This window comes from Rhipicephalus sanguineus, chromosome 3, assembly GCF_013339695.2.
Source record: "Rhipicephalus sanguineus isolate Rsan-2018 chromosome 3, BIME_Rsan_1.4, whole genome shotgun sequence".
NCBI classification, from domain to species: Eukaryota; Metazoa; Arthropoda; class Arachnida; order Ixodida; family Ixodidae; genus Rhipicephalus; species Rhipicephalus sanguineus.
The window spans coordinates 151,895,804-151,922,971 of record NC_051178.1 but is presented as its reverse complement, the minus strand read 5'-3'; the positions used below and the strand labels follow the sequence as shown (position 1 = coordinate 151,922,971).

General features: G+C 45.3%; 1 protein-coding gene across 1 annotated transcript; it reads right to left on the bottom strand.

Moving 5' to 3' along the window:
- Positions 1-1,342: 1,342 nt before the first annotated feature.
- On the bottom strand, positions 1,343-22,816 carry LOC119385974 (steroid 17-alpha-hydroxylase/17,20 lyase-like). Its single transcript, XM_049414181.1, has 8 exons — positions 22,660-22,816; positions 20,862-21,041; positions 19,728-19,821; positions 15,378-15,586; positions 14,718-14,843; positions 12,987-13,091; positions 11,183-11,314; positions 1,343-1,710 (listed from the first exon to the last, which is right to left on the bottom strand). Exons 1-8 carry the CDS (start codon positions 22,814-22,816, stop codon positions 1,358-1,360), a joined length of 1,356 nt encoding a protein of 451 aa, XP_049270138.1. The 3' UTR covers positions 1,343-1,357.
- Positions 22,817-27,168: the final 4,352 nt, after the last annotated feature.

Below are 27,168 nucleotides of genomic sequence, written 5' to 3'. Positions count from 1 at the left end.
GTGAATGATGTTTAACGGCAAATACCGCTTTGTATGTGGTCGCGAGCGTAACCGCACGCAGCATGGTCTTTTGGCGACGGTAGCTGGCTTAGGCGGCCAAAATGCACTCACCTGATTGTCGCCCATACGTGCGTGAAGTTTCCTTCAAACGCCTTTCAAGACAAATATTTCTTGCTTTCCGGCCAGGCGAAAATAGGTCATACGCACGCTGAAAATAAGCGCACCACATTTCGTTGCAATGTACTGCGCAGTAGCAAGTGAACTACTGAGCTGTTCTTTCGTAGCATGCACGCATGCATCTGAAATCTGCGGTGGTGGGATCGGCCCACCGCTGTAAAATTCTCCGTGGACGGGACGCGATTAACAAACGCACTCTTGGTCAGGCACATATACAGCTTCAATGCATGCATTATACCTTCGGTTCACTTATGGCACCTCCGAGTCACTAACTTTTCAATCGCTTAATTCCCATTTCATTGCTTTAGTATACCTAATGCGCCTTGATTCAGATTAATTGTCACATGGTTCACTCAATTCACATTTTCTTGCGCGCATGAGCCACTGCTCGACGCCCTGCATCGCGGGATCGGCCGAAGTCTGTAGAATTGTTGCTGTACGCGTCGTTTCGTCCGCGGACGCGCTCCGACACGATTTTATTTTCGATTCATGGGCGTCTGATAAACGAATGTATTGCCGGTTTTCTATGCCGTAATATGAAATCATCGTGGTCATGAAACGCTGAATGTACCGGCTCAACCGTTTTCGTGTGTGCGAATTCACCGTAGCACCGTTTCTTTATTTGATACGGATGCCAGGAACTGCAAGGCTATCAGCCCAAGATGGCAGCACTTGGATGCGTCCGCAAAATGGTCTATATATATAGCTTCGATGTAAAAGTGCAATTTTTCTCACCGTGTGCGAATAAGCATGCGCTATGTAGCCCGCGGCGGAACGTCGCGCCGTATATGTCTCCTGCGCGACTGACGAGCCATTGAGCTTAATGGCGGACCTATGCGCAACTCTCCTCCCGTAGGGAGCATATGCAGTAACTCTTATGCGTATTAGCCGCGGCTGCCATCTGGTGTTGTTGCAAAAAACCCAGCGGCGCTAGCTGCTAGACCACAGCAGCGACAACCAGAAAGTCGGAGAGAGAGGCAAAGAATGGTTCGCTTTATGGCTCTACTGGTACGCGCATGCATCCGCGCACATTTAACCCGTGTTCACCAACAGTTCAATTTCTTTGTCGGTGACCACACCTTTCGTATTCAGGGAACAACGACTCTCAAAAGGTTAGCTATTCTTACAGCTCCCCAGACGGCTACAGTATACAACGTATTTCGTGTAGTACGGAGCACATTTAGCTTATTCTTGTGTATACAATATTTTGCCGAGCAGGGTGCAAGAACAAGCTGGAACCCTTTCCGTTCCAGTTAACGTCTGAGGACCCGCTAGGCACACTGACTGTGACCCTTTGCATGAGTCGTACAAAAATGTAGAACATGTCCATCTGAGCCAGCTTCTCTCCTGGGCAGCTGCGGGCTCCCTGGCCGAAGGTAATCAGAGGACCGACGTCAGTGCATACTTTTCCCGTCACGGGATCGAGGAACCGCTCGGGACGGAACTCCTCGGGGTTCTCCCAGTTCTTCGGGTCATGGTGCACCGCGTGGATGTTGTACATCATGCCCGTGTCCTTGGGTATGTTCCACTTGCCTGCGAAATCGGGCATACTTGTTTAAGTGCGCGGCTATCTGCTGTCTTGTTCTGACATCACTCTAGAGGCAGACAAATCACCAGAGCTGCCTAAGCCTTGTTTACACACATTGCTAAAGTAGTTAAGCACAATGCAGCACGCCCACATACACGCACCCATTGACACACGTAATCATTCAAGACGCTTGAAGCTGCCTGTAGTTGTTTCAACGATTGTTGTGGGACGGCAACAGAGAACGTTTTAAACGATTCTGTGTGTAGGCGAGTTGCGCATATGCAGTGTGCGACGAAATGCGCTCTAATAAAAATACCGAGATGAGTTACGACCAGCTGAGCAGCATTTTCCGGAAACGACAGCATTAAACGTTTCGTGCGCAGGAGCGCCGTGTACAGATAAATGGATCAAAACTCAGTTCGCTTTGACAAATTAAAGTTCCCAGAAGGTACCCTTGAACGAAACGAAAGTTTAAGTCTGTTGCAACGCAAGTGTTTGCCGAAGTGAACGCAAGCCAGAACACGAGTGTTTCTTTCTCTCTTGCCTTGTTCCCTCTTTTTTTCCTTCCCCCTTTTTTCTGAGTTCCATGCGCAAAATAAACGCTCGTCTTCTGCCTGGTGACACTGACCAGTTCATGTCTCAGTGGCGACGAGTCGAAGTAACAATGTAATAGTGGCGACGAGTCGAAGTGACCCACGGAAATCGCCTATGCCGACGCTGGCCCTGCGTCGCTGTCCTTTCAAGGCTGGCTCTGCGAGGGACTCAGCGACAACCCTGGCACATAGGCTGCCGGATTTCGACCAGGAAACAGCAGATCTGAAACTCTATGACTGGAACGCTTAAAGTTGAAGCGTATTTTGAAGCAAACGAAATTAACGACGAGGCTAAGAAGAGGACATTGTCGATCGCGGCGCTGGGGTTTAAGACGACAGAAATCTTATGCGAAAGAGTAGCGCCGCGTCAGCCGAACGCTCTCAGCTACAGTGAAGTGGTAGCAACGCTGAATGACTTTTGTGCTCCAACGCCTTATGAGATTTCGCAGAGCTTCAAGTTTTTCCATCGTAAGCAAGAAGAAGGGGAGTCCGTGAAAGCACTCATTGTTGAAATTAGAAAGATTGCCCAGAACTGCTATTTTTCGTCTGTTAGACAGAACGTTGAGAGACAGGATTGTATGCGCGTCCGCTCCAAAAGTTTGCAAAAGCAGTTGCTGCGAAAAGCGACTTAACTCTTAAGGAAGCAGAAGCTCTTTCTTTGGCTGCGGAAAGCGCAGAAGACGGTTCGCAGCAGATAGATAAGCGCAATGATTCTTCGTTTGTCCTGAAGATTGGCCGACGACGCGCGCCAGACACCATAAGGAATGAGCCGAAGAGTGAGCCGCGACAATGCTGCGGCAAGTATGGTCATCAAGCTTGTACATGCTTTTAAGAGAGCAGTCGATGCAACAGCTGTGGTCGGCAAGGGCACGTGGCTCGCATGTGCACAAAGACAGGTGGTACAGGAAAAACGCTAGCACTAGCTACAGAAAAGTCAGAGCAAAGCGATGACAGTGACTCCAGCGCAGTGCACATCTGGTCCGTCACAGGTACTGAGCCTCTGGTTCCGCCCATTGGAAGTTTATTGTGTGGAATGGTGTCACAGTAAAGATGGAGGTGGATACAGGCTCTCCTGTATGCACCATTGCAAAAGCACCATTGGCCCAGGTGCAGAATACACGGTTGAAACTTTCATTTTACTTAGGGATACTGCCGGTATTAGGCACGTCGGCAATGAAGGCTCATTATATGTCTGTGGAGGTCGACTGTAACTTTACTGTGTTGGATTGTGAAGGCCCCAGGCGGTGTGGACGGGATTTATTGCAGAAGCTTGCAGCAGAAGGAACACCGGTCCTGCCCGTGACTACGCCACCTAGTGTGGCAAGCCAACAGAAGCCAGCAGGAACTGGTGCTATAATGGAAGGATATGCCGACATGTTAACGGAAGGTTTTGGACTGGTCAAGGGCCCACCAGCTAGGCTTTACATTAAAGACACTGCAGCGCCAAAATTTTGCAACGCAAGAAAAGTTCGCTTTGCGCTACTAGATAAGGTATCCGCTGAGCTGGATAGACTCGTAGAATCCGGCGTAATATCACCGGTACCGTATGCAGAATGGGCAACACCCATAGTACCAGTATTGAAAAGCAACGGTTCAGTGCACATTTCTGGAGATCTTAAGGTTGGATTGAACCCTGTGTGTGAAATGGAGCGATACCCTTTGGAGCAACAGCCAGTCAAGGACGACATCTTCACGAACTTGCGAGGCGGAGAAAACTTCAGTATCCTGGATTTGCGAGACTCTTACAGAAGGATTGCATGGGACGAGAACTCACGAAGGCTGGCTGTCATGAACACGCATAAAGGGTTTGGTTACAACCGGTTACCTTTTGGAATTGCGTCGACACTGGCAATATTTCAGAGAATGATCGAGTGCGCACTGCAAGGAATACCCGGGGTGCAAGCGTACTTGGAAGACGTTTTGATAGCGGAGACTGCTGATAAGCCATACGCAAAGCTTCGAGAGATGTTGCAGAGATTCAGAGAACACGGCATTAAACTTCTCGCTGACAAGTGCCGGATAAACAAGGCCTCGATGGTTTATCTAGGCCACCTGATCGACGCTGCAGAATTGCACCAAACGGAAAAGAAAGCTGAGGCCGTCAGACTATAGGAATGTTTCGGAGCTGCGATCATTTTTGGGCATGCTGACTTTTTTCAAAATGTTTTTACCGAACCTTTCGACCATACTGGCACCCCTGTACCGACTTTTGGAAAAAAAAAACAACCTGGCGGTTATGGGGAGCTATAGAGAAGGATGCATTTGAAAAAGCTAAAGAAACATTGTGTGCTGCGCCAGTGCTGACTCATTGTGACCGGTCGAAACAGCTGCTTTTAGAATGCGATGCTTCACCCTACGGTGTAGGAGCCGCCCTCTTTCATCGAATGGATGGGCAGTATAGACCAATAGGGCTTCGTTGGCGAACATTGACCTCGGCAGAGAAGAATTACTCCCAGATGGAGCGAGAGGCAGTAGCTCTGGTCTACGGCGTCACACAATTTCGCGACTGCCTAGTTGGAAGAGAGTCCACTCTACTGACCGATCATCAGCCCTTGCGGGGTATTTTAAGGGGGGACAAGCCAGCCCCTAACATGGCAGCAGCTCGGATACAGACATGGGCTATCACGCTCGGTGCCTATAGGTATCGTTTGCAGCATAAACCTGGTAGACTTTTGTACAACGCCGATGCATTAAGCCGTTTACCCATACCCTTACAGCATGCATCAGAACTGGAGCACATCGATGCCGTGCCAACTAAACAGTTGCAAGCACTAACGGCGACAGGCGACTTTCAAGCATGCAGATTACGCACGTAGTGGTTGGCCGCGGGGCGCCAAACGGCAAACTCTCAGTATATTGTAAGAAGTGATTTGAGCTGTCAGTGGAAAAAGACTTGTTGTTCTGGGGTCAGCGGGTGGTCAGACCTACGGCAGCCTGCAACAAGTTTCTCATGCTACTGCGTGACTCCCATGAGAGAGTTTTGTCAATGACGGCTAGAGCGAGATCGATATTTTGGTGGCCTGGGTTGGACCAGAATATCCAATGCGTCGCCGCCAACTGTAATATCTGCGTTCAAGCACTGCCTGTGCCACCAGCACACACTCCTTTAAAAACTGGCCGAACACGAGTGAAATGTGGTCGCGGCTTCATATTGACTGTGCGGGGCCACTGAGTGACAAGATGGTGTTAATTGTGGTGAATTCACATAGCAAATGGATTGACGTAGTGCCGATAGCACATGCCAATTCCCGCAGTACTGTTGAGGCCCTGAGAACAATGCTTGCCCAGTCTGGTACACTACGCACGGTGGTGTCAGATAATGGAACGCCTTTCACGGGCTTGAAATTCCGTCAGCTCATGGAGCACAATGGCATCCTACATATTAGAACATCTCCCCATCACCCACAGTGAAGTGGGCTGGCTGAGCGCGCTGTGCGGACTATTAAGGACTAACTAAAGAAGATGGGAAACGCCGAGTTGACGACCTCCTTGGCTCACGTGCTGAGTAACTGTAGAAATACTCCTTAAAAATCTGGCCATAGTGTCTCGGGCAAGCTGACTGAAGACACTGACTGTAATTTCGCCCCCGGTCACCGTATATATACGAAACTATGGAGCCGAGGAAAAGTGGACGCCGGGAAGGGTCGGGGCCACGACCGGTGCTCGACTTTTGGAAGTAGAGACTGAGGCAGGGACAGTCCGTCGCCAAATGGACCAAGTACGAAGGTGCGACAAAGAATTGTTTTTAGAAAGCAAGGACGCTCGGGAATCGGCGCTGCCTGACAACAAAGCGACAACCGAAGACGCCAAGGACGCGTCATGGGAAGCACAACTGCTATTTTTATTTTTATAGGCGGTCAACGAGAAAAAAAAAAACCCAGTGCACCGTTATGGTTACTAAGACGAAAGAAGTGTTGCAACGCAAGCGTTTGCCGAAGTGGACGCAAGCCAAAACTCGCATATGTGTTCAATATCTTCTTATACCCCTGTCACACTGGAGGTGTTAATGTCATTAGGTTCGAATGTCATTCGGCGCAACGAATTCCATTCGATCCGTGGTGGTGCTACACAGGAAAAAGTAATGTCATTCGTTCGTGATATCAATGTCGATAATTCAGAAAACAATGGCTGGGCAGGTTGAGGGAGGTAAATGTAGAGTGGCATGAAAGCGAAGTTCTTTATTTTAAAAGGCATGTGGGAAGTCGCATCGCTAGATAAACATGGATAAAAATTTCATATCGTAGGATATCTGGCCACCATAAGCCAAGACAACGCTTAGCCAGTAGCCAGAGCCGATAGAATGGCTGACATGGCAGTACAGATCAGTGGGCAGTACCGCTGAACGACGACGCTAAGCTGCAGCAAATAAAACTTAGCGTTGCAAGGAACGCGCATAAGCCAGAAGAGCCATATGGAAGAGCTTTGACGGAAAATCAGAGCGTTCCGCGTTTGTTCGTTTTCAAGACGCGGTCTCGCACGCGTCCATGAGGGAAAACAGCTTTCAACGAAACTGCGCACAATTGTCTTCTCATAGCCTTATGAGAGCAAACATCTCCACCTCGGTCCAGTGCGCTCGTGGAGTTCATTCCATCGCTGCAGACACACATGCACACAGGCGTCTGTTTGTTTACATTATGGCCGACAGTGCCGGCGGCCAGACGCCGCTGAGGTGGAGAGTAAAAACATTTTGCGACAGACTTCCGTACACCTGTGCTCGTTAAAATCACAGACGCCTTTAAAAAAGAAACTATAATTGCGTGTTTCCACGAATGCGTGTCGAATTTGGAATACTAAATGACATATTTTAAGTAGTCTCTGGTGTAGAGACTATACATTCGGTTCGACTTCGACAGCGAATGTGTTTTTCGAACTCATTTGATTGCTTAAGTCATTCGCCTCTAATGACATTAAATATCACTGTGTAGCAGCCGCATAATGTCATTAGGTGCGAATGTCATTCCATTCGAATGATATTAAAACGTCCAGTGTGACAGGGGTATTAGTCTTCGTTTTTTTGTGTGCTGATTTTCTTCAAATATGAATGCGCATGTTTCTTTCTCTGTTGGTCGATTCCACGAAAGATAAAAAAAACGGTGTATATTTGATGTTTCCGATTTTCCTGATAATTTTGTATGTTGTGCACATATGACTGCACAGCACGAAATCGCAGTTCGTTTTCACATAAAAAATTTTTTCAACACAGGAAAATTCGACAAGTGTCGCCGGTTGACGACGACCATTTTACGAAGAGTGCGTTTTCGTAAATTCGGAAGCGTGCTGGCAGCTACTGAAGCTATATATTACAAATATCTTTCTTTTTAGCGGAAGTAGAAGTAAAGAGGAAATAGCTCTTATCATTTGATGGAATTCTGAGCAAATTATGTATTTTTAAAAATTCACGAAAAACGCTGCGTTTTTGAAAATCAGTCAAATTTGGGACGCTATGGCTACTTCTGTGAACATCTTAGCTCGTTCATATTTGCAGTATGAATAGGCCTTTATGTGAATAATGAACCTCTGCATTTGTATTTCTCTAAGAAGTTTTGAAGTAATAAATTTTCATGCTCGAAACACCAAAAAGACAAAAGTGCTCCTCGATTCAAAAATTTATAATAAAAAAAACCCAATCTCAATTTTGTTCAAAGTCACCCAAAATGTTCTCAAAGGACTGCAGAATGATATTATGAAAAAAACATGTTGCATCATTTTTATTAGAACAAAAGCAGAAAATGTCAAACATTGTGTTTCCAGAGCGTGGTGGCTACTGCGTAAAGGACATCTCTAGTAACAAGAAAATACAGTAACACGTCTTTTTTCTTCTTTGAGCTTCGCTAAACAACAGTAACGATCTATTGTCGGAAAGTGGGAACTGTTTTGTAAAGAAAAAGACCGTTCCAATTAAATGCACTTGCGTGGTTTGCGACTTCACGCCAGTGTTAGACATCCTTCAGTCCACAGTAGGCACTTTCAGTTGTAGCCTCCTTTTCTTTCATCTATTTCAGTTGAATATAATTCATATCTTGCATGCTAAAGAACGCATTCCCTCCACGCGTCTCTAATGACGTTGTGCTGTGCCAGAATTGAGAGATTAGTATAAAAGCCAAGGTCTCTTCATGAATGGAAATGAATTTCTGGAGAGCGGTCGCCAAGAGGCTTGGTTTTTGTTGGCCCAAATGTGTACGTTGTCAAACCTTATGGGATCAATGCAGAATTTAAAAAGAATCGATTACGTGAAGATTGGTGGCAGCAGTTCTGACCACGGACAAAACATGTTTTGTTTGCATTGCATCTGCTTTGCTTTGCATGTCCTTGTATCTCTTGAAGCAGTGCTGGCAGATATAGTCTCCCTCTTGAATTTAGCGCGCATCTTACTTCATGGCCCTCCGCAAAGGAGACCCGATCCGTTATCTTCTACACAACGAATATTCCGCTGCAGCGGAATTTTCTTTTTGTGCACTTTGAGGTAGTCCGTACAAAAAACTTGGTCATGGCTATAACGCCTACCCATAGCGACCTTCAGAGCGTAGGACAGTGGTTGCACCAAAGTGAAGCACAATTTGGATGCATAACTTCTATCTCAGGTGGTGTTTGGCTGACTGGCATAGCCGTGCTCGTTGCTGTCGTCTGCTCAGGCGGGCGTCTATCGCGCCGCCCTTTGCACCTGTCCGCGTGACGCATGCTACTCCGTTTACACGAAGGCGTGTAGCGCGGGCCACTCGATCCGCCACATGATCCGCACGCTGCGGATCCAGAGACAGGGCGGCAGAGCGACGAGTGGTGAAAAATGTATCGTGTAACGAACGCAATCGACACCCCAGCATTTTCTCGTGCAGAGTGACAAAGCCTGGAAAACCATGTGTGACTACTGTTCTTAGGTTGCACTGCGGTACTCGCCGTTCACCACTATCGTCATTTGCGATTTCTCACATTCTTACAATGCATGATCGACTCAGCTACACATATTTCGTTGCTTTTATATAAGCGCATTTACTAAAAAAAACTATCCAGAGGAAGGAAAATGTCCGTGCTGCCCGTCGACGAGGAATATAAGTGGTGTCGCAAATGCATTTAATTGGAACGATCTTTTTCTTTACAAAACTGTTCCCACTTTCCGACAATAGATCATTGCTGTTGTTTAGCGAAGCTCAGAAAAGAAAAAAAAAGACATGTTACTGTATTTTCTTGTTACTAGAGATGTCCTTTACGCAGTAGCCACCACGCCCTGGAAACACAATGTTTGACATTTTCTGCTTTTGTTCTAATAAAAATGATGCAACATGTTTTTTCATAATGTCATTCTGCAGTCCTTTGAGAACATTTTGGGCGATTTTGAACAAAATTGAGATTGGTTTTTTTTTATTATAGATTTTTGAATCGAGGAGCACTTTTGTCTTTTTGGTATGTCGAGCATGAAAATTTATTACTTCAAAAATTATTAGAGAAATACAAATGCAGAGGTTCATTATTCACATAAAGGTCTATTCATACTGCAAATATGAACGAGCTAAGATGTTCACAGAAGTAGCCATAGCGTCCCAAATTTGACTGATTTTGAAAAACGCAGCGTTTTTCGTGAATTTTTAAAAATACATAATTTACTCAGAATTCCATCAAATGATACGAGCTATTTCCTCTTTACTTCTACTTCCTCTAAAAAGAAAGACATTTGTAATATATAGCTTCAGTAGCTGTCAGCATGCTTCCGAATTTACGAAAACGCACTCTTCGTAAAAGGGTCGTCGTCAACCGGCGACACTTGTCGAATTTTCCTGTGTTGAAAAAATTTTTCATTTGAAAACGAACTGCGATTTCGTGCTGTGCAGTCATATGTGCACAACATACAAAATTATCAGGAAAATCGGAAGCATCAAATATACACCGTTTTTTGATCTTTCGTGGAATCGACCTGTTGCCTTCTTCCCTCTTTTGCCCTTCCCCCTTTTTTGCTGTTATCCAAGTGCAAAGCAAACGCTTGTCTTCTGCCTAGTGACACCGACCAGTTCATGTATCCGGCGGCGTCTTTGCCGCCAATGTAACAAAGTCAATACGGTAAATGTGTCTTTTAGGGGCGAAGCACCTTAAGGCCGAGGCATGTCCGTATGGCGTCCGTGCGCACGGCACAGCACCGTGTAAAATCGAAACATCAGGTTTAACAATACACTAATATCACTCATAATTGGGACAAAACAATATAAAATACCTACAAGCACGAACCCTATATACTAGTCGGAGACTTCAACGTACACGTTATAGACCTTAGGACCTAGCTTTGTCTTCGACTCTCACTGTCTGCTCTCACGGTATATAGAAAACCATTGCTATAGTCAAAACATATGTGCGTATGTGAATCAAAAAAGGTTTACAATAGACGAACATCAATGATAATTGTGACAAGACAACATAAAACACCTACAAGAACAAACCCTTTATACTAGTCGGCGACTTCAACGTAGACATTATGGACCTTAGGACCTAGCTTTGTCGTCGACTCTTTATGTCACTTTATGTCACTTCATGTCACTCAATTTACATTATATGGGGCAACGCTCGGGTAACTCTCGGATAAAGGTTACTCCCTCATACGATACCCAGAGCTTCGCACAATCGTCATGACTTACTTTGTCAAGATGAGTAAATTTTTGTTCTGCGAGGTTTAGCCGATATTGACGTTGGACATCGCATTAGCTGAGGGAGCAGTCCACTGTCCAATGGCACTTGCGAATAATAAATTTTTGTGAACTTTGTTGCCGGAGCTTTGAGAATACGACACTTCCGTCGTGAAACAGTTGTGGTCCGCGTGAAAGTTAAGCGATGACATAAAATGCACGTCCTTTCATTTTATTATTTGCTATTTACTAGCTGTTCCGATTGAACTAGTACTCACCGATTCGAGTATCCGTGGTTGTGTTATGTGGTATTCCGAGAGGCGTCGCCGGGTGCATCCTCAGCGTCTCTAGCAAGCAAGCCACAGTGAATGGAAGCTTCTCACGGTCTCCGTACACGGGTGGCACGCTCCCTGATGGCCGGAAGAAAGTATGTTGTGAACGAACGGTGAAATGGTGCACTAAAACGGCTGATATTACTACGAGAATACTGTGAGCAGACACAGCGGGTGTCTCTGGCAGCATCTTTGAGCACAAAGTAGCTGCTTGAGGGGCCCTATGCATTGCAAGGGCGTATCGAGAAATTTTTTCGTGGAAGGGGGAGATGGGGGGAGGGGGGTCGACCACCCTTTATGTATGTTCATGCATGTTGTTTGTGTGCTTGTATATATGCACAGTCAAAACTTAAAACTTTCGGACGGGGTGGTTTCCGTGTCGAAGAAAATACGATGCCGGTGATGATGACGTTGTCAGCCAGCTAAAAATCCAAGGATAAAATGCACGGTTCGAGTTGGAATCAAACCCAGACATTCTGCGCGGTAGTCAAGTATTCTACCCCAGAGAACCACTCCAGTGCTTGAATCCGTTTCGGAAAAACACATGTCCGGTCAACTTCAATCGTGGTTCCAGTGTTGGTTATCAGATTTTATAAAAATGTAGTGAACATTACATATACTACGATGACTCAGGAAGTGATAGCCAAGCGTTGTTCGACCCCTTGGGAATATGCCAACGACCGCTACTTATGATATGCGCATCATCGCATCGTAGCGGGCTGTTCGTTTTGATAAAACTAACGCCTGTGCTGCAATGTGAGGGCCGACGTCACTTAAGACCATAAGCTACTCATTAGGCGCCAATGTAGTGACGTGCCTGGTAAGTCCTCGATATGCCGACGAACACTTAATGTACACAAAGACGTTGATTCACCTCGTAACGCTTGGCTCCAAGCAAAAAAATTAAAAATGCTACGTAGGCAGCTATTCGGTGATGCTTCACATGACATGTTTCCCACAATATTTGGGATCTGTCGGAATGTTTTTTTACATCTATAATGTTACTTAGCTTGGACTTAATGCACGGTAAAACGTAGCGCTGGGCTTGTTGGCATATGCTTACTGAAATACACACAGACTGAGGACGAGACTAGAATAGTGCTTCAAGTGCCCGATTCTGTTTCGTGTTAATTTATTTGTTTCGATCAAGGGCACGTTTATTTGTTCGTTTAATTAGGTTATTTAGTTGTTCTACGTCTTGTTTATTCCAGTAAGGAGTTATCCATTGTTTTCGCAAATTTTCGACTATCTATAGCTATTGCTTTATAAGGAACATGTTCTTTTTGCAAACAGAGCTTCGATTTTATTAAACCTATTAAAATTATCCGTTTTATCAGGGCATGAGAAGGATAAAAGCAGGTTCCAGTTTACTTTGGGTGATTTCATGTCGAAAGCTTGCATTGCAATGCAATTGGCATTCAAGCAAATCTTATTACTTTGAACAGAGTACGCATCAATGTTTAAATAGGCAGGCATGCGAACGCTAACAGAGACGTCAAGAACGCCGGACAAGTGGCATTCGGGGAGATAACTTACAAACAAATATAAAATAGTCTCAGTGGTTGCAGTTTCAAGTGTTGAAGAATAACATTTTTAACTTACAGGAGCCCCAAAACTCACATAAATCTCTCTGTTTAAGAATATTTGTCGACAATATAAGTAAGAAAATTTTCTCCGTGAACTGCGGAGTAGTTCTGGGCACGGAAAGCAAAAAAGCAAAAAAAAATATGTTGTCCAAGAATTTTCTTACCGATGTTGTCTTCTATTTCTTTTTTAATCCTCTCTTGAAGGCGTTGTTCTTTCGCTGTCCGTAGCAGCAGCCACTGAAGTGTGCCCGTCGATGTGTTGGATCCAGCTGGGAAGCAACATGTTTACATGTTCAAGGTGGTTTACTCACTAGTGTGCTCAGATCCATATGAGAGCGCTGAATAGGGGAGGTGTAGAACATGAATTATAAATCGGATACACATGTTTTACTTTTCACATTCTAATAACCAAACGTGAGTGTGCGATGCCTAGAAAAGGTGGAACGACAATGAAGACATTTGACGATAAGATGTTGTGTTGTTAGTTTTGAACCGATGACGCTGGTGTTGCTTAGGAATACTAGACTGTTGCGGGAAATGTAGTGTCTTTTGTTTCACTTAAGAACTCTGCTAAATGATATCATTGTATCGTGGATGGGCGTAACTTTTGCAGCGAAGCAGAGGGTACCCCACGGTGTGGTCTACCCTGTGCCATCGTCGTTGTCGTCGCGTAGCAGTAGTAGTGGTAGTAGTAGTAGTAGTAGTAGTAGTAGTAGTAGTAGTAGTAGTAGTAGTAGTAGTACGCGTCACGAAGGTCACATGACCTGAGGGGCGAGAGTGAGGTTCGGCGGAAAGGGGAAAAGGGCGGCGCCTCGCCTTGATTGAAGGTGCGCACACAATAGCTCTAAACCAAAACGTGTAACAAGGATGATCGTGTATTAGATACGCGAAGACATCAAATCATATTCACATAAGTGCAGGGAAAAAGAAGTAAGGAAGAAGTAAGAAGGACAATGAAGTGCGTTTGCGCTGATATTTTACCCTGAGGAATATGTACCAACTAGAACCAAACGCGAGCCATGACTTCACGTGCCACTGCCAAGCACCGTCTTTATTTTCTTCTCTTGAGGTCGCGCGCTCTGCGGTTTTGTTTGCTGCCCAAAAGAAGGCACTGCAGGGTCTTGGGGCAGGACTTTATTGGCGCAACACGAGCGCAAGAGTGCGAAAGTGACTTTCCTTCTGCGCATGTGTCCTGCGGCTCGCAAATTTCTTGGGTCCCCAATTCTAAATCTGTCTAGTGTTCCGCCGGAGTTGGGATGTGTGCCTTCGACTTGTACTTTGACATACAGGGCGTGGTCGACCGTGCCCACGCGGTTATCTCTTTGAGGGGGAGTTTTGTACATCTTGTGCTTTCATCGGAAAGTTTGCTTTGAAGCTATAGACCACGCGAAGGTCACTTTGCTCGCCGCAACGGCTGCGTTTGCGAAAGGAGTGATCTGCTAGCTAGAAGAGCCAAAATAGGGGTTAGTTGAAGTAACAACTGTGACAGTTCGCGCTCGTCCTGTGTATACCTGTGGGTTCTTTTCGTGTGTCCTTCTTTGTGTTCGAGCAGCGCGCTGCAAGTGTCGAGCTGTGACAGTTGTTCGTTCGCATTGACCTTGTGCGTTTTCTTTTCCTGCGTCCTTTGTGCTTGAGCAGCGCGCAGCAAGTTTCTAGCTGCTTGCTGTTCTTCCTGTGACATTCCAATTTCTGGCTATCGCATTCATTGCTTCGCCCTTGAGGCGAAACTGTTACTTTTTAAATCAAATTTGGCAGATGAGGGCAATAAGGGCAATAAGGGACCTAAAATACCAAGCACGAAAGTAACCTGGGGACGATGTATAGGGTGACTCATAAAGAGCATGTATGACACACGAAGAATACATGGAGTAAGACCCAGACTTTGCTTTACCTACCGTTGAAAAGGTTCACTGTAGCAAGAATCATACTGGCTTTGGTCAAGTACGGTGCGTCAGCTTTGTCCTCCTTGATTGCTTCCTCTCGGGCGGCCAACATGGCGTGCGTAAAGTTCTCGATGTTACCTGTGGGAGGGCGAGGCGAGGTCATTTTTGAAGCCGCTGTATGACCTAGGATATTGTGCAGCGGGAAATTTTCGCTGCTAACATCACAGACACCTTGGCGTGCCCCACTTGTTTCATTAGGGATCAAAAGTGAGAAGACGACGACAAAAGCAGTTACAGCGGAATTACATATGTTTTCTTACCTGCCTCGATTGGGTGATGCCACAGATAAACGTAGAGCGATAGTTGCGTAAAAGTAACGAACCTATTTCCTGTTTACTGTGTTCACTGCTAATAACGTTCATCAGCTCTAAGAACTGCCTTCCGGTGTGAAAAAAAATATTTTACTTTCTGTGGCGCCGCCTGTTTTGATGCGCCTCGTAATCTCAACATTTTCTTTTAAGGCATTCACTACAATCAAAGCGAAATAAGAGAGTTTAAGAATGCTGTACATGATTTCCGGGAGTACTATCAGAAAGGAGCCTACTGTGCCTTGCGCACGATCACGTTTCTAGACGTTCCCACGTGTATTCACTGCCCTAAACAAGTGTATACCTGGGATGTAGGTCGCCTCAGCTTTCGAGAACAGCCTGTGAAGAATCTCTCCGAGTTCGCGGAACACGGCTGCCATCTTTTTCTCTCTCTTGAGATAGAGAATGGCCAGAATGGGAGCGATGTCGCTGGGCAGGCCATTGGGTGAGATTTCGTAGAACCGGTGGTTGATGTTTTCCAGGCGTTCAATGTCATTTTTTTCCTCATGCAGCCTGTGCAGGGAAGGATGAGGTTAACATTATATTATTGTTAACGCCGCACGAATCGTCGGCTGCGATATGCAGGGCGTCCCGACTATTGCGTAGCAAGATTAAAAAAAAAAATCACAGGGTCCCTTCTGCATTCACCTGAGACGACAGGAAGGCGAAATCCGTCTTCTTTTTCTTTTCAGTCGATGTATTAGGGAGCCTACATGACGGGCCGTTCATGTAGGCTCCCTGTATTTATCCTGCCCCGCACCCTGTATAGCTCCCTGTATTTATTATCCATGTATTTATCCTGCCCCGCCACCCTTCGAAAGCTTTGTGCACCTAGCGTGGTTTCACACTGCCTCCAGGATGGGAGGCATCTCGCCTGATTTTGCATTGCCTCCGTGATCAGCCCACCTTTGACTAAGCTACGATGTTATGTGATGACGGTGTATGCTTATGCCACAGGAGCGAAGGAACGAGACGGTTGAACCGGAATCGACGCCATCAGGGAACACGAGCCGTGGCTTCCCTTGCCACAACGAAGTGCCGTTTTTATTTTCTTCTCAGGTTGCGCGCTCTCCGTTTTTGTTCGCCGCGCAAAAGAAGGGTGCTACAACGCCATTATGTGGCGTTACGTCACATGACGTCATGCCAGAATTTGGGACGTCAGGATGACGTCACACATTTTTTGCAATCTGTGACGTCATTATGACGTCATATGGTGACGTCATCACGTGATGATGATTTTTTGTAACACTCGACCTCGACGCCGCCGGACGCGACATGTCGACGGTCAAATTTCGTGTTTAGTGAGGCATTTAAGGCTTTCACCTTGAAAACAGACCATCGCAGCAATACGAGGTCGAAGAAAGGTCTTTCTTCATCCTCGTGTTGCTGCGCTGTTTTCAAGATCAAGCCTAACCAACTCGCCCAAATGTCTGTTTTACTAAACTTTAAAGAAGAGGAACGGCGTTACGCGAAGCAAACCTAGTACATATTGTGTCCAGTAGACTGGAGTAACGACTACGAATTTTCTCGTTAATGAGGCCTAATTAATTAGTCATAATTATACTAGTAACTCGACAAGTACTCACATAATAATCAAAATGTCAATGAGGCATATGTAGGCATGTTAAAATGAAATCTCACTGCACTATCTTCAACCACGTACTAATTGCGTGCTAATTTTTTTCGGCTGATAAATAAAGCCCCCCCCCCCCCCTCGAAATCTGATGAATAACACGTTACTAAACTGCAGCGCGAGTCAGGAAGCGGCGCCCTCAAATAAGATTACTGCAAGTAATCGCTTAGCCTGTTGTCCGCTGCCAGAGACAGCGTTCCGTAATTTGGCAAAGGTAATGCATGGATGAGCGCCAACAAAATGCGTCGGAACTTCCTTCGGCTCGATTGTAAGCTACTATCATTGTCCGTATTTTACGGCCGACTGTTCTCATTGATAACGCAGCCAGAACGCTGTTCGTAATACGGCCCGACTCTGTAAGAAGAATGCAACGGGTATCTTCGGTCGGGTAGTGGCAGATAGGGCGATCCATATTTTTTCCTTGATGCTGGCTGCCTCAAAGTGAAACTGTTTGAGCGCGCTGCGTCCTGATACAGGCTGAAGTTTTGTCGCGCGTTATTTTTCAGATTTCGCTGGCTTTCTTTATCAACCGGAAAAAAAAATGAGCGCACAATTTGTACGTTGTCGAAACTAGCGCAGTTAGATGCCATTTCAACATCCCTACATATGCCTGACTGTCATTTTGACGATTAAGTAACTATTTGTCGAGTTACAAATATAATTACGACTAATTAGTTCAACCTAAGTAACGAAAAAATGAGTAGTGGCTACCCCGGTGCACTGGGAACAATATGCACTAGGTTTTCTTCAGTTTGCCTTGCTCTTTTTTTAATATTTCTGTGTGATAGTTGGGACACCCTGCATAAAATATAGCAAGGACGAGCGTCGGTTCATGCGATGGGTGGGCCCCTCCGTTGCAGGCAGACGAACTCCCTCTTTGCACAATTGGCTTCGCAGTGTCTGCTTAGCTTCTATCTCCATCACTCTGTTTATCATTATTCAATCCATTAGAAAAATAGTCACAGCTTAGTCACAAGGGTGAATGAATGAATCCGATAGCAACATATTGGAACATATTAGAAGCGAGCATAGCAGCTTTAGGATCAACGTGGACTGTAATGAAACGGATCGACGGGATCTATAGCGCCGTTTCAGAGAAAGGACAGTCTTCAATAGGGCTTGGAGAGCAGCAATTTAATTCGTGAAGGGAAAATGTAACAGAGTGGTGATCAGGTCAAACCGGTGAAACAATGTTCTGGTTATCACAAGATGACATCCGCGGTCGTTATATTCCGCAGCGACCATTTGCAGCTTCACTACACACTTGCTTTATAACGGATCTGTGTTTACTTATATTCTGTGTTTTGTGAACACTGTACTGAAAACACTGTACACTGTACAAGAAAACAAAATTATTCGCATTTTATGACGTGTCTTGCGAAGCGAACCAAATCTGCTTATTTAAGTTCACTCTGCAATCCAAGTATCATTTCGTGTGAAAATGGTCTCGTGATGTCGCAATTATTACAGCCTTGCATCACAGCCTCACAAGTGGGGCAATTACCACAGCGTAGCATTGATCAAGCTTCTCTACACTGATCATTGTTTATGTCAATTATCTTTATAAGTTTTCGACTGGCGTTGTACTAAGCTATCTGAAGCCGTACATTGCAGTGGAGTCAACTTTCGCTGTCAGGAATGTCGAGTACATTAGGTTTCATTGCCTTCGCTTAGGCTTGGAAGCAAGTACAATTTTAACCAACGAAAATATATTACATACCTTGTACCGTAGATAGATACCCCTATAACCTTGCAGAGCATAGAGAAGATAGGTTTCCTGAAGTCCATGATCTGTGGTCCTTCTTCTAAAGAATCCACAAAGGCGTCGACGATGTCCGCGCAAAGATGTTCCAAAGACTCACTGGCTGCGTACTTTCTGCGGTTGAGTAATACTCATCAGTATCTTGCTAACATTCACAATGAAGTCTTCAGAAAAAAAATAAACGTCGCTGTTTGAGTATAAACATAAGAACTGAAGAACAAGAATGCTACGAACGATGAAAGATTCTACGCCTTGGTGTTACAGTGGTTATGACTCTGTTCTGCTGATCTGAAGGTCGCGGATTTGATCCCAGCTGCGGCGGTTGCATTTCGATGGTGGAAAAATGCTAGGGGTGCGTGTACTGTGCGATGTAAGTGCATGTTCACGAACACCAGATGGTCGAGAAAAGTTGCAGTTAAACAAGGAAACGCACTTGGAAGACGCTTGCAATGGGCTTCGCCTTCAAGAGGAGAACGCGATAGCGTAATCGGGCCCCGTGCACATCGCCTCGTCAATCGCTAGCCTGGCTTCGGTTCTCGGTGCATGCCTCAACCGTGCCGTAAGGAAACGAACGACTGTGCGCGTAACATTGGCCGTTTCAAACTATCCTAGAATGACTACGGCAAGTGAAGTTGTTAAGTGCCCACTACGCCATGACTCTTCCTTTTGCGAATGAGCGAAGGGCCCACTACGCGTCCGGAAGGCAACACGCGAACCTACGCAGCTGCTCACTTTTTTATGCTTTTGCATCTGATCATGATTAATTATGTCCGAGCGTGTTGTAATGGGTGGGCCTTAAAAACACCCACTCGTTGCGCAATTCACATGTTTTAACGCCTGGCGCAATTCTACGCTTCTGCCACGCAATATTGCATGCGTTAAGGAGACTCCTTCCACTACATCACATTCAAAGAGTGTTTTTTTCCGAAGTAGTTTTAAGCAATAACGTGGCTCTGTGAAAGAACACCTGCTTGCCACGCAGATGGCCTGGGTTCGATTCTCACTCGAACCGAAGTTTGTTATTATTTACTTTATTTGCATCTTGCTTGATTTTTCGGTCACAGAGAAGATGGTAATTTTTTACTGACAACCAACGATGCCGACACTGGCGCCGAAACCGACACTGGATTGCAGCGAAACGAGCTCTTTAACGCTGTCGCGTTAAAAATATTAAACAGGGTATGCTTAGGTAGCACACTCGAACACGCAAACCACAATCGAAGGCCTAGAGTATATCGAGGGGAGGAAGTCATACTTGCCTCACCGCTGACAAAGCCACCTTCCGAAGAGCCTTCCAATGGGCGTTGTAATCCTCGAATACGATATCGTGGTTGCCTTGGTTTTGCAAGACAGCTGCAATCGGCGTTTGAGGCAATTAAAGTGACGTGAGAAATTATCCACGTAACAGTACACGCTCGCGCTTCTTACTTGTGCAACCGTCCACGCTAGTTGCTCAAGAAATGAAAAATAAACGAAAATGTGTCCGAAACGTCACGCCCTCGGACAACACTTTTTTTCGGAGAAATGCTTTTGAATTTCCTAGTAGCTGGCCCTAAAGAGGCCTACTTTGCCATTTTTCTTCGCGTACTAATACATAAGTGGCGAACAATGAACACGTAATGTTGTAGCGAAAGATATAAATTGAGCAGACTCACGATAATTGTTCTAGAGTGGGACCGGGAAATCTGAGGATTTTTCAAAGAGGTTGAATTAAGAAATTCTGCAGAGTTAATGTAATCAATTTTATTCTGTCCCTTAATCCCTCGGCCAATGTCCCTTTAATTCTTGCTTTCGAACCACAAATAAGCCAGCCCATAGCAAAGAGCGTTGACACGTTTAAACGATGCTTCAGAGTTGTCCTTTAAAGAAAATAAACATTATTAAAGATATGAAAAAAAATATTGAAGTAAAATGAAATGACACAGCTCTAGGCATCGGGATGTATGATGACAGTCGGCAGGCGCGCAGCATGGACATAAGAGACAAATCAGGACAACACAAACGCGGACAACACACCACTAACAGGGCAACAAAACACAAACGTTGTGCGTTGGTGTTGTCATGACTTGTCTCTCACGTACGTGTTCCACGCCTACTGCCTTTCATCGTGAATCCCTACGAACTCAGCTTTCTGTCATTCTAGGGACGTAGCACGCTAGGTTGTGTGTTCTCGTGTTTTCAATTATTTACTAACTGCTCATTCAACGATGAAGCACAGGCGAGATCCTGCAGTAGTCCAACTAAACGATACATAGCCGGCACTTTCCAAACGTTCGGAATAAAGAAAAATTCAAGTTAACCAATGCCATATATACGGGAGTCTGCTGCAAAGGCTAAAATGATGCGCGACATAACACCATGTGCTATTCCTTTTACCTTGTTTGCATGCTCACCTGTTCTAGTTGGAAAGCGGCCGGCGAAATCATGCCGTCTCTCCACCAGTGCTTCCCGAATAACAGCGTAGCTGTTCAGCATCACCATCGGCCTGTGGGCCATCCACAAAGTGAAGGCGTCGCCGTATGTCTTTGACCATTCGGTTGACTTGGCGTGCAAGTCAGTCACGTTGCGCAAAGCTGTGCAAAACCACGAATACTTTGTTTAATGCGAAAAAGCCCCACGAAAATGCTTCGCAATTGTCACTGCAAAGTTGTAAAAGGAAACAATGATCGGAAACGTGAACTCGAAGCAGATTCAGTTGCCCAAAAAGCATTGACCGATTCACCTAAGTATTTTTGTGAAGACTCCCTGAAATCATGATAAATATGACAAAAATATCAATTTCTGTATCTTCACGTACATCCCCGTCCTCCATTGACGCTCCAGTCCATTCGCTTTCAAAGCACTGTACTTTAAACGCAAAGATATTTGCTCTTCGCGATTTTTGTTTAAAATAAACCATGAATTTTTGCTCAACGACAACGTATTACGTTTTTGGAGGGGCTTCCACCGAAATATTGACTTAATTTATCTCCGTTGCGGAGCCAAGTTGCTTCCTTCCTCAGCAGGAATGACGGCGGAAATGTGATTATAAAACCATGTTTGGTTTGAGCCATTCGAATGTTACAATTATTAATTAAGCCAACCAGACAAGCGGTTCTGTCCAAATGTTTAGCTTCCAGTCTAGGACAGTTCTGTTGCCACAGCGAGCTCCCGCCAAAAGTGTGCAAGTTTCGACATATACTGGACACAATACAACCTCCACCAAGAAAACAGTCGTTTCATGAAACAGCATTATGAGTTTGTCGACTGTACAAGTAGCTTTGATGAGATTACACGTGGCGTTGTCAAAAACGACAGCCTCTGTATCATGGCTTCAATGTGGGCATCTGTCACATAACTGTTGCTCTGTAGATAAGTGATGCTTATCAGTATGCGGCGGGGTGTACTAGTTTAATGACCAGTTGCACGACAATCCTCGGCAACTACTTCTCCCTTGTGGTGCTTTGACCAGCCACAAGTACGCCAATGGCAATTACGGGGTAGTGAAGAAAATTGACTACACAATAATACTATTACAACAAGCAGCGTTGCTATTATTGCATGATACCTACTTGGACCGAGTGCAGGTCTATGCTGATGGACCGGGCTCGTCCAGCAGCTTATCTGGTGCATTTGCCATTCTGGCTGCAGTATTCCCCATGAAATTTAAATTGTCGCATGTAACGACATGCACACTGGTAGAGCTAGCTCCTATGAGAGCTGATCTTCGATACATTGTACAAGAGAGGCCACGCAAATGGCTCGTATTCCTCAACTCAAAGACAGCACTTCAGTGACTAATTCAGCCACAATATCAGCAGAGGCGCGGACAAGGCTCCTGTATTAAACAACACAAAACTGTGCTAGAATGCGGCGTCAGAAGTGCATTGTTTTGCGAATACATTGCTCATGCTACCTATACGGAGCTCTCGCTGAAATTTAAATTAGGGCATTGGGCATTTGCAACGGGGCCACGTTTTAGTAAACGTACTCTGTGGAAAAGTAAAATGTTCACCCTGGTCTCATACCGGTACCTTTCATTTGAAGAAGGCCTGCCTTCGTGGTTTGTGTAAAGCTTGAAGTAGGATGCAACGATGGTTGAATAACAGTTAGGTTTCTATCCCTTCTCACCTGCGCTTTTGTGATGTCGAGGACACTAATGCGCAAAAGAACAACACAATGTGCTACATTGATGAGCGCGAAGACACCTACCTAGCAGGTTACCCACGAGTGGAAGCGGGAAGGGTCCCTTCGGGTACTTGGACACATGGCTATAGAAGCGACTCAACAGGTACGTCACCACGAAGACCAGCGCGGTTGTGATCCCTCGCCAATCCAAGAGAGAGAAGAAGCACCCGAGAACGGTCATATCTGCGTTTCGAGAAATTTTCGTTCAGCTCGATTTTGTTCGTTGGCCACATGAAGAAAGACAACACGCCCACATTACACAATATTTCGTAAGGAAGAAGCTTCGGCGAGCTGCTTCGCTAGGCGGCCAATGATAACCACATAGTTCATATAGAAGAAACAAATACACTTAATTGCCGCCTAACGTAAAAAAACATGAACAAGCTACGTGATGTCGAAACAGTAAAATATCCACTTGTATTTATAATGTGAATCAGTCACAAACCACTGAAATCACTCTTATTCGAAACTTCAGCATTCGAACTCGTGCAAGCATACTCGGCTTTTACAAATCTCCAATGGCGGCATCTGATTTGAGGAAGCCATTGCCATTATACTGCTGTAAAGTATGGTTCGTGTTTCGAATAAGTGCAGCGTTGAAATCATTGTAACGGGAGCAGAAAATAGACCTGAGGCGTGAAAAACCGGCAGGTGACCAACTGACGAACGAGATAACCACGGCGAGAACAAGTTTTCCGAAGCATGTCACGGCTGCTGAAGCATATAGTAGAAAGAAAGACGGATTCAGTGTCGACGTTCGGCGTATTGGTTTTAGTTTTGTCTTACCTGTGTTTTCTGAAATCGGAAAGTAAAAGAAGGCTAGTTGGTAAGTGTCTAGACAGCAGGACTTACGGTCCCGCCACGATGGGCTATGGGTTAAGGCACTCGACTGCTGACCCGAATGTCACGGGATGGAATCCCGGCCGCGACGGCTGCATTTTCGATCGAGGCGGAACCGTTTCAGGCCCATGTACTTAGATTTAGGTGCACGTTAAAGAACCCCAGGTGGTCGAAATTTGCGGAGCACTCCACTACGGCGTCTCTCATAATCATATCCTGGTTTTGGGACTTTAAACCACAGATATTATTATTATTATTATTAGCAGGACTTACAAGCAGAAGCACACAAGATTTATAATCGAAGTCACTGTAATGCTTTTCCTTTTCTGTCTAGATGAGCTTCGTGCAGGATATTAACAGCAATGAGAGAGAAGTAGAGAAATAGAAAGAGAGAGTTAAACTCAGGAAAGATGGAAATGTTTCTCAAAATTTCAGGAAATCATATAACTAAACTACCTACCACGCTATACAGATATAACTGATGTTGCAGCAGAGTCAGACGTCTTCCGTTGCTGCTTATCCATCGTCTATGGTCTGCTCTCTGCATTAGGTGGCGGATTTCGTCATATGAATGCACATCTGTAGCACTTTCGGAGAAATGCAATTTGGTCGAACTATAAGTTTACGATTGTCTGAACGTTTATTGCAGCTTAATAGCGTTCTTCTGCAGTTATGACATTTTAATTATCTTTTCTTTTATCGCGAAGGCTGACTTTCGATAGTTCCCTTGCTGTGTATGTTTCACTAGCAGAAACAGTTGGGCGAGTTCTTGCAGATTCATATTTGAAGAAAGCGTGAAAAAACCACAACGCAGAGAAACGACGGGAACGCGCGTCTAGAAGCGCGTCGTCCTGTACCCTTCGTTTCTCTGTGTTGTGGTTTTTTTTTCGTGCTTTCTTCGAATATGTGCATGTTGCAGTCGCCGCAATACGTCGTCGCCTTGGTGTTTTGCCATGCTTACCTTCAAAGACGATGTCCACTTCCCTTAATTCCAAGCTCCTTGAACACAGGCTTCGGTTAGCAGCATTACAACTTACGAGAGTATTAGATTCCCCCACAACCCTAATTTCGCCTATTCCGAGTGAGCAATCTGTGTCCTGGATGTGACTGTGACAGCAAGGGCTACCCCTCGGTAGTCATCGCTATTTAACCTAAGAATGGGGCTACTAGGACCGGAGAAATAATAGCGTTATTTTTTCATTCGCAGTTCCAAGGAATTGTCTTTTTAATTTTGCCAATACCTGCGCAACATGCTTCAGCTGATGCAGTTTTCTTCAGTTCTTACTCTTACAGTTGTCCCAAAAATCTTCGAATTCCCCCAGGACTTCGCCGAGGTGACGCTACCCTTCTGTGCAGGTTATGGTTGGGTGTCGCGTTCACCTATGCGTACGCGTTCCGCCTAGGAACGGCCGACACCACAGCTTGTGACCACTGCGGAAGTGATGAAACGATTAAGCATATTCTGTGCGACTGTCCACAGTACTGTTCGCAGAAACAGTCGCTTTGCAACGCGCTTGACAAACTGGACGACCGAACTTTATCGGAAGAAAGAATCCTGCGCCACCGACAGGACTTAACGTAACAGAAGAAGGCTGTGCAGGCGCTAATGCGCTTTCTGCGTTCAACCGGTCTATCAGAGCGGCTCTGATAGGACGTCCTGCATGTGCATGCATGTGTGCATATTTTTTTTATTTTTATTTTATCTCACTCTCTCTCTGTCCTCTTTCCGACCCCTATATCCCCACCCCTGTGCAAGGTAGCAAACCGGTCTCTCGCACCAGGTTAGCCTCCCTGCCTCTTCCTTTTCATCTATTTATCTCTCTCTCTCTCTAGCACTTCACCAAAATTTTTTTCAACGCGCGGTACTTAACCTTCCTCTGTACGCTAATCACGCTAGAAAAGACAACTCTGATATCTGCACTGGCTGTTCATTGAAGACTGTCATGCCCTGAGCTTCGACACGTACTTGGCCCATAAACCTATAACTGAGTGTGCTACTCGCGTAACGAAGGCACTGTTAATCACCCTTAGAGACACTAGCCCTAGTCTGTTCTAACTAGTATGCGTGCTGTTGTGTATTTGATCAATGTTGTGTACTGGTGACGTGGCCACTATAATGTCTTTATTGTACCCTCTTGTATTAGCATGTTAGGCATGTCGCCAGACAAAATGGCGACATGCCTAGCAATATGTTACATTGCTAGCAATATAATGTATTGGCATACGCACGCCTGGAAAGCAGCTGAAAATCCGACCGAAAGCCAGCAAAGTTTCCTTATTGGAGGAGCTTCGGTCCTGGTCAGCCATGTTGAAGCCACACGACAGTTACGACGCACAAGACACGCGGGAACAACGACTAAAGGAAACGCTGATATTTTCGTGATATGCAGAGCTGTCAAAATTTCCACCTGAGATATGTTGAGTTGGAAAAAGCGAGATAGCAAAAAGAGAGAGAAAAAACAACAACAACATGCAACGACAACAAAAAGCGATGATTGTGACTCAAGAGCCACGTGGATGCTCCGATCCTGTAATAGCGAAGCCAAGAAAAAGAACGCCACCTGTGAGGGCGAAATGGCCTCTACATTCTTCAAGGGCAGCCAGGACCCTCGCACTACCTCGTCTTCTTCCGTCTCCAGTGCTGCTAAATCTGTTTCGAAAGGAGGTCTTACAACTTACAGCGCGTAATGAAACTTTGCGACGAATTTAGTAAGCGGCCATTTAACAATACCTGTCAAATGTTGTTGAAACCTATTGTGCGATGGCACACTCGTGCGTCAACTTCAAGATGGCGTCGTTCCCCGCCACTTGTTTCTGTGTGCTCTCTGTCATATAGTGGTCCGGCACTCGCGGGGCAGTCGATACGTTACAACAGGAATTTAACTTGTCAATCAGGACGATTTCTGACGAATCCATATGAAACAATAATCAATATCTGTAATGTGTCGAATCTTTTCACTCTCTACATCGTGCATACACTTCAATAGTAGGCGTTGGTTAAGGACACATGGTTAGAGAATCAACCAAGACGAGTGGTGCTATTGCAACAGGAAAAAGTCACCCCAATGACTACAAACACATTTGAGAAAGATTAATGAAAGATTAATTAACACATTTAGAAGAAAAAATACAGGGTTAGAGCTCACCTCACATACGTTCAAGCTCTGCACCTCCGACTACAAATTTATATGTAGAAAATGCTTGCGCTTCAACGACGCTTGCGGAGAAGTGATCCCACTAGGTGACTTGTTTGACTGCGTGACTGGTCTAACCAGCATTCGCCTCTCCAGTTTTGTGCCCCGCAGCGAAGATTACAAGCCGAACCAACGAATGAAAAACGCTATCCAAGCTTCCACTCATTTGAAGTCGCGCAGAGAGCGATGAGAGGCGAACAGTAATGGAACGTCTCGATTTCCTATTCTTTTCCTTCTTCATTTTTTTTGTTGTTGTTGACCGGCGTATCTCTTGACTTTCGCTTCACTTCGCGGAATTGGTGATAAGAAGCAAAGCTCAATCTTGTGTGTTGGAGGAGCCCGTTTGAATATTGCTCAACCGTTGGCGTACGTGCCACATTAACGATCCCTCTTCGTTGGCCTTTATACCTTCTTATCGGAATGTCTTGCATATATTATGCCTGCTTCGAACGATTCCCGCCGTAATGGTATAGTGCAATAAAAAAAAGCAGCAGTGATC

Coding starts and splice junctions, on each gene's coding strand:
- LOC119385974 (XM_049414181.1), bottom strand. CDS start 22,816: ATGACCGTTCTCGGGTGCTTCTTCTCTCTCTTGGATTGGCGAGGGATC. Junction 19,822..20,861: donor CCGCTTTCCAACTAGAACAG/GTGAGCATGCAA, acceptor CGCCGATTGCAG/CTGTCTTGCAAAACCAAGGC. Junction 11,315..12,986: donor AGAAATAGAAGACAACATCG/GTAAGAAAATTC, acceptor TCCGGCCATCAG/GGAGCGTGCCACCCGTGTAC.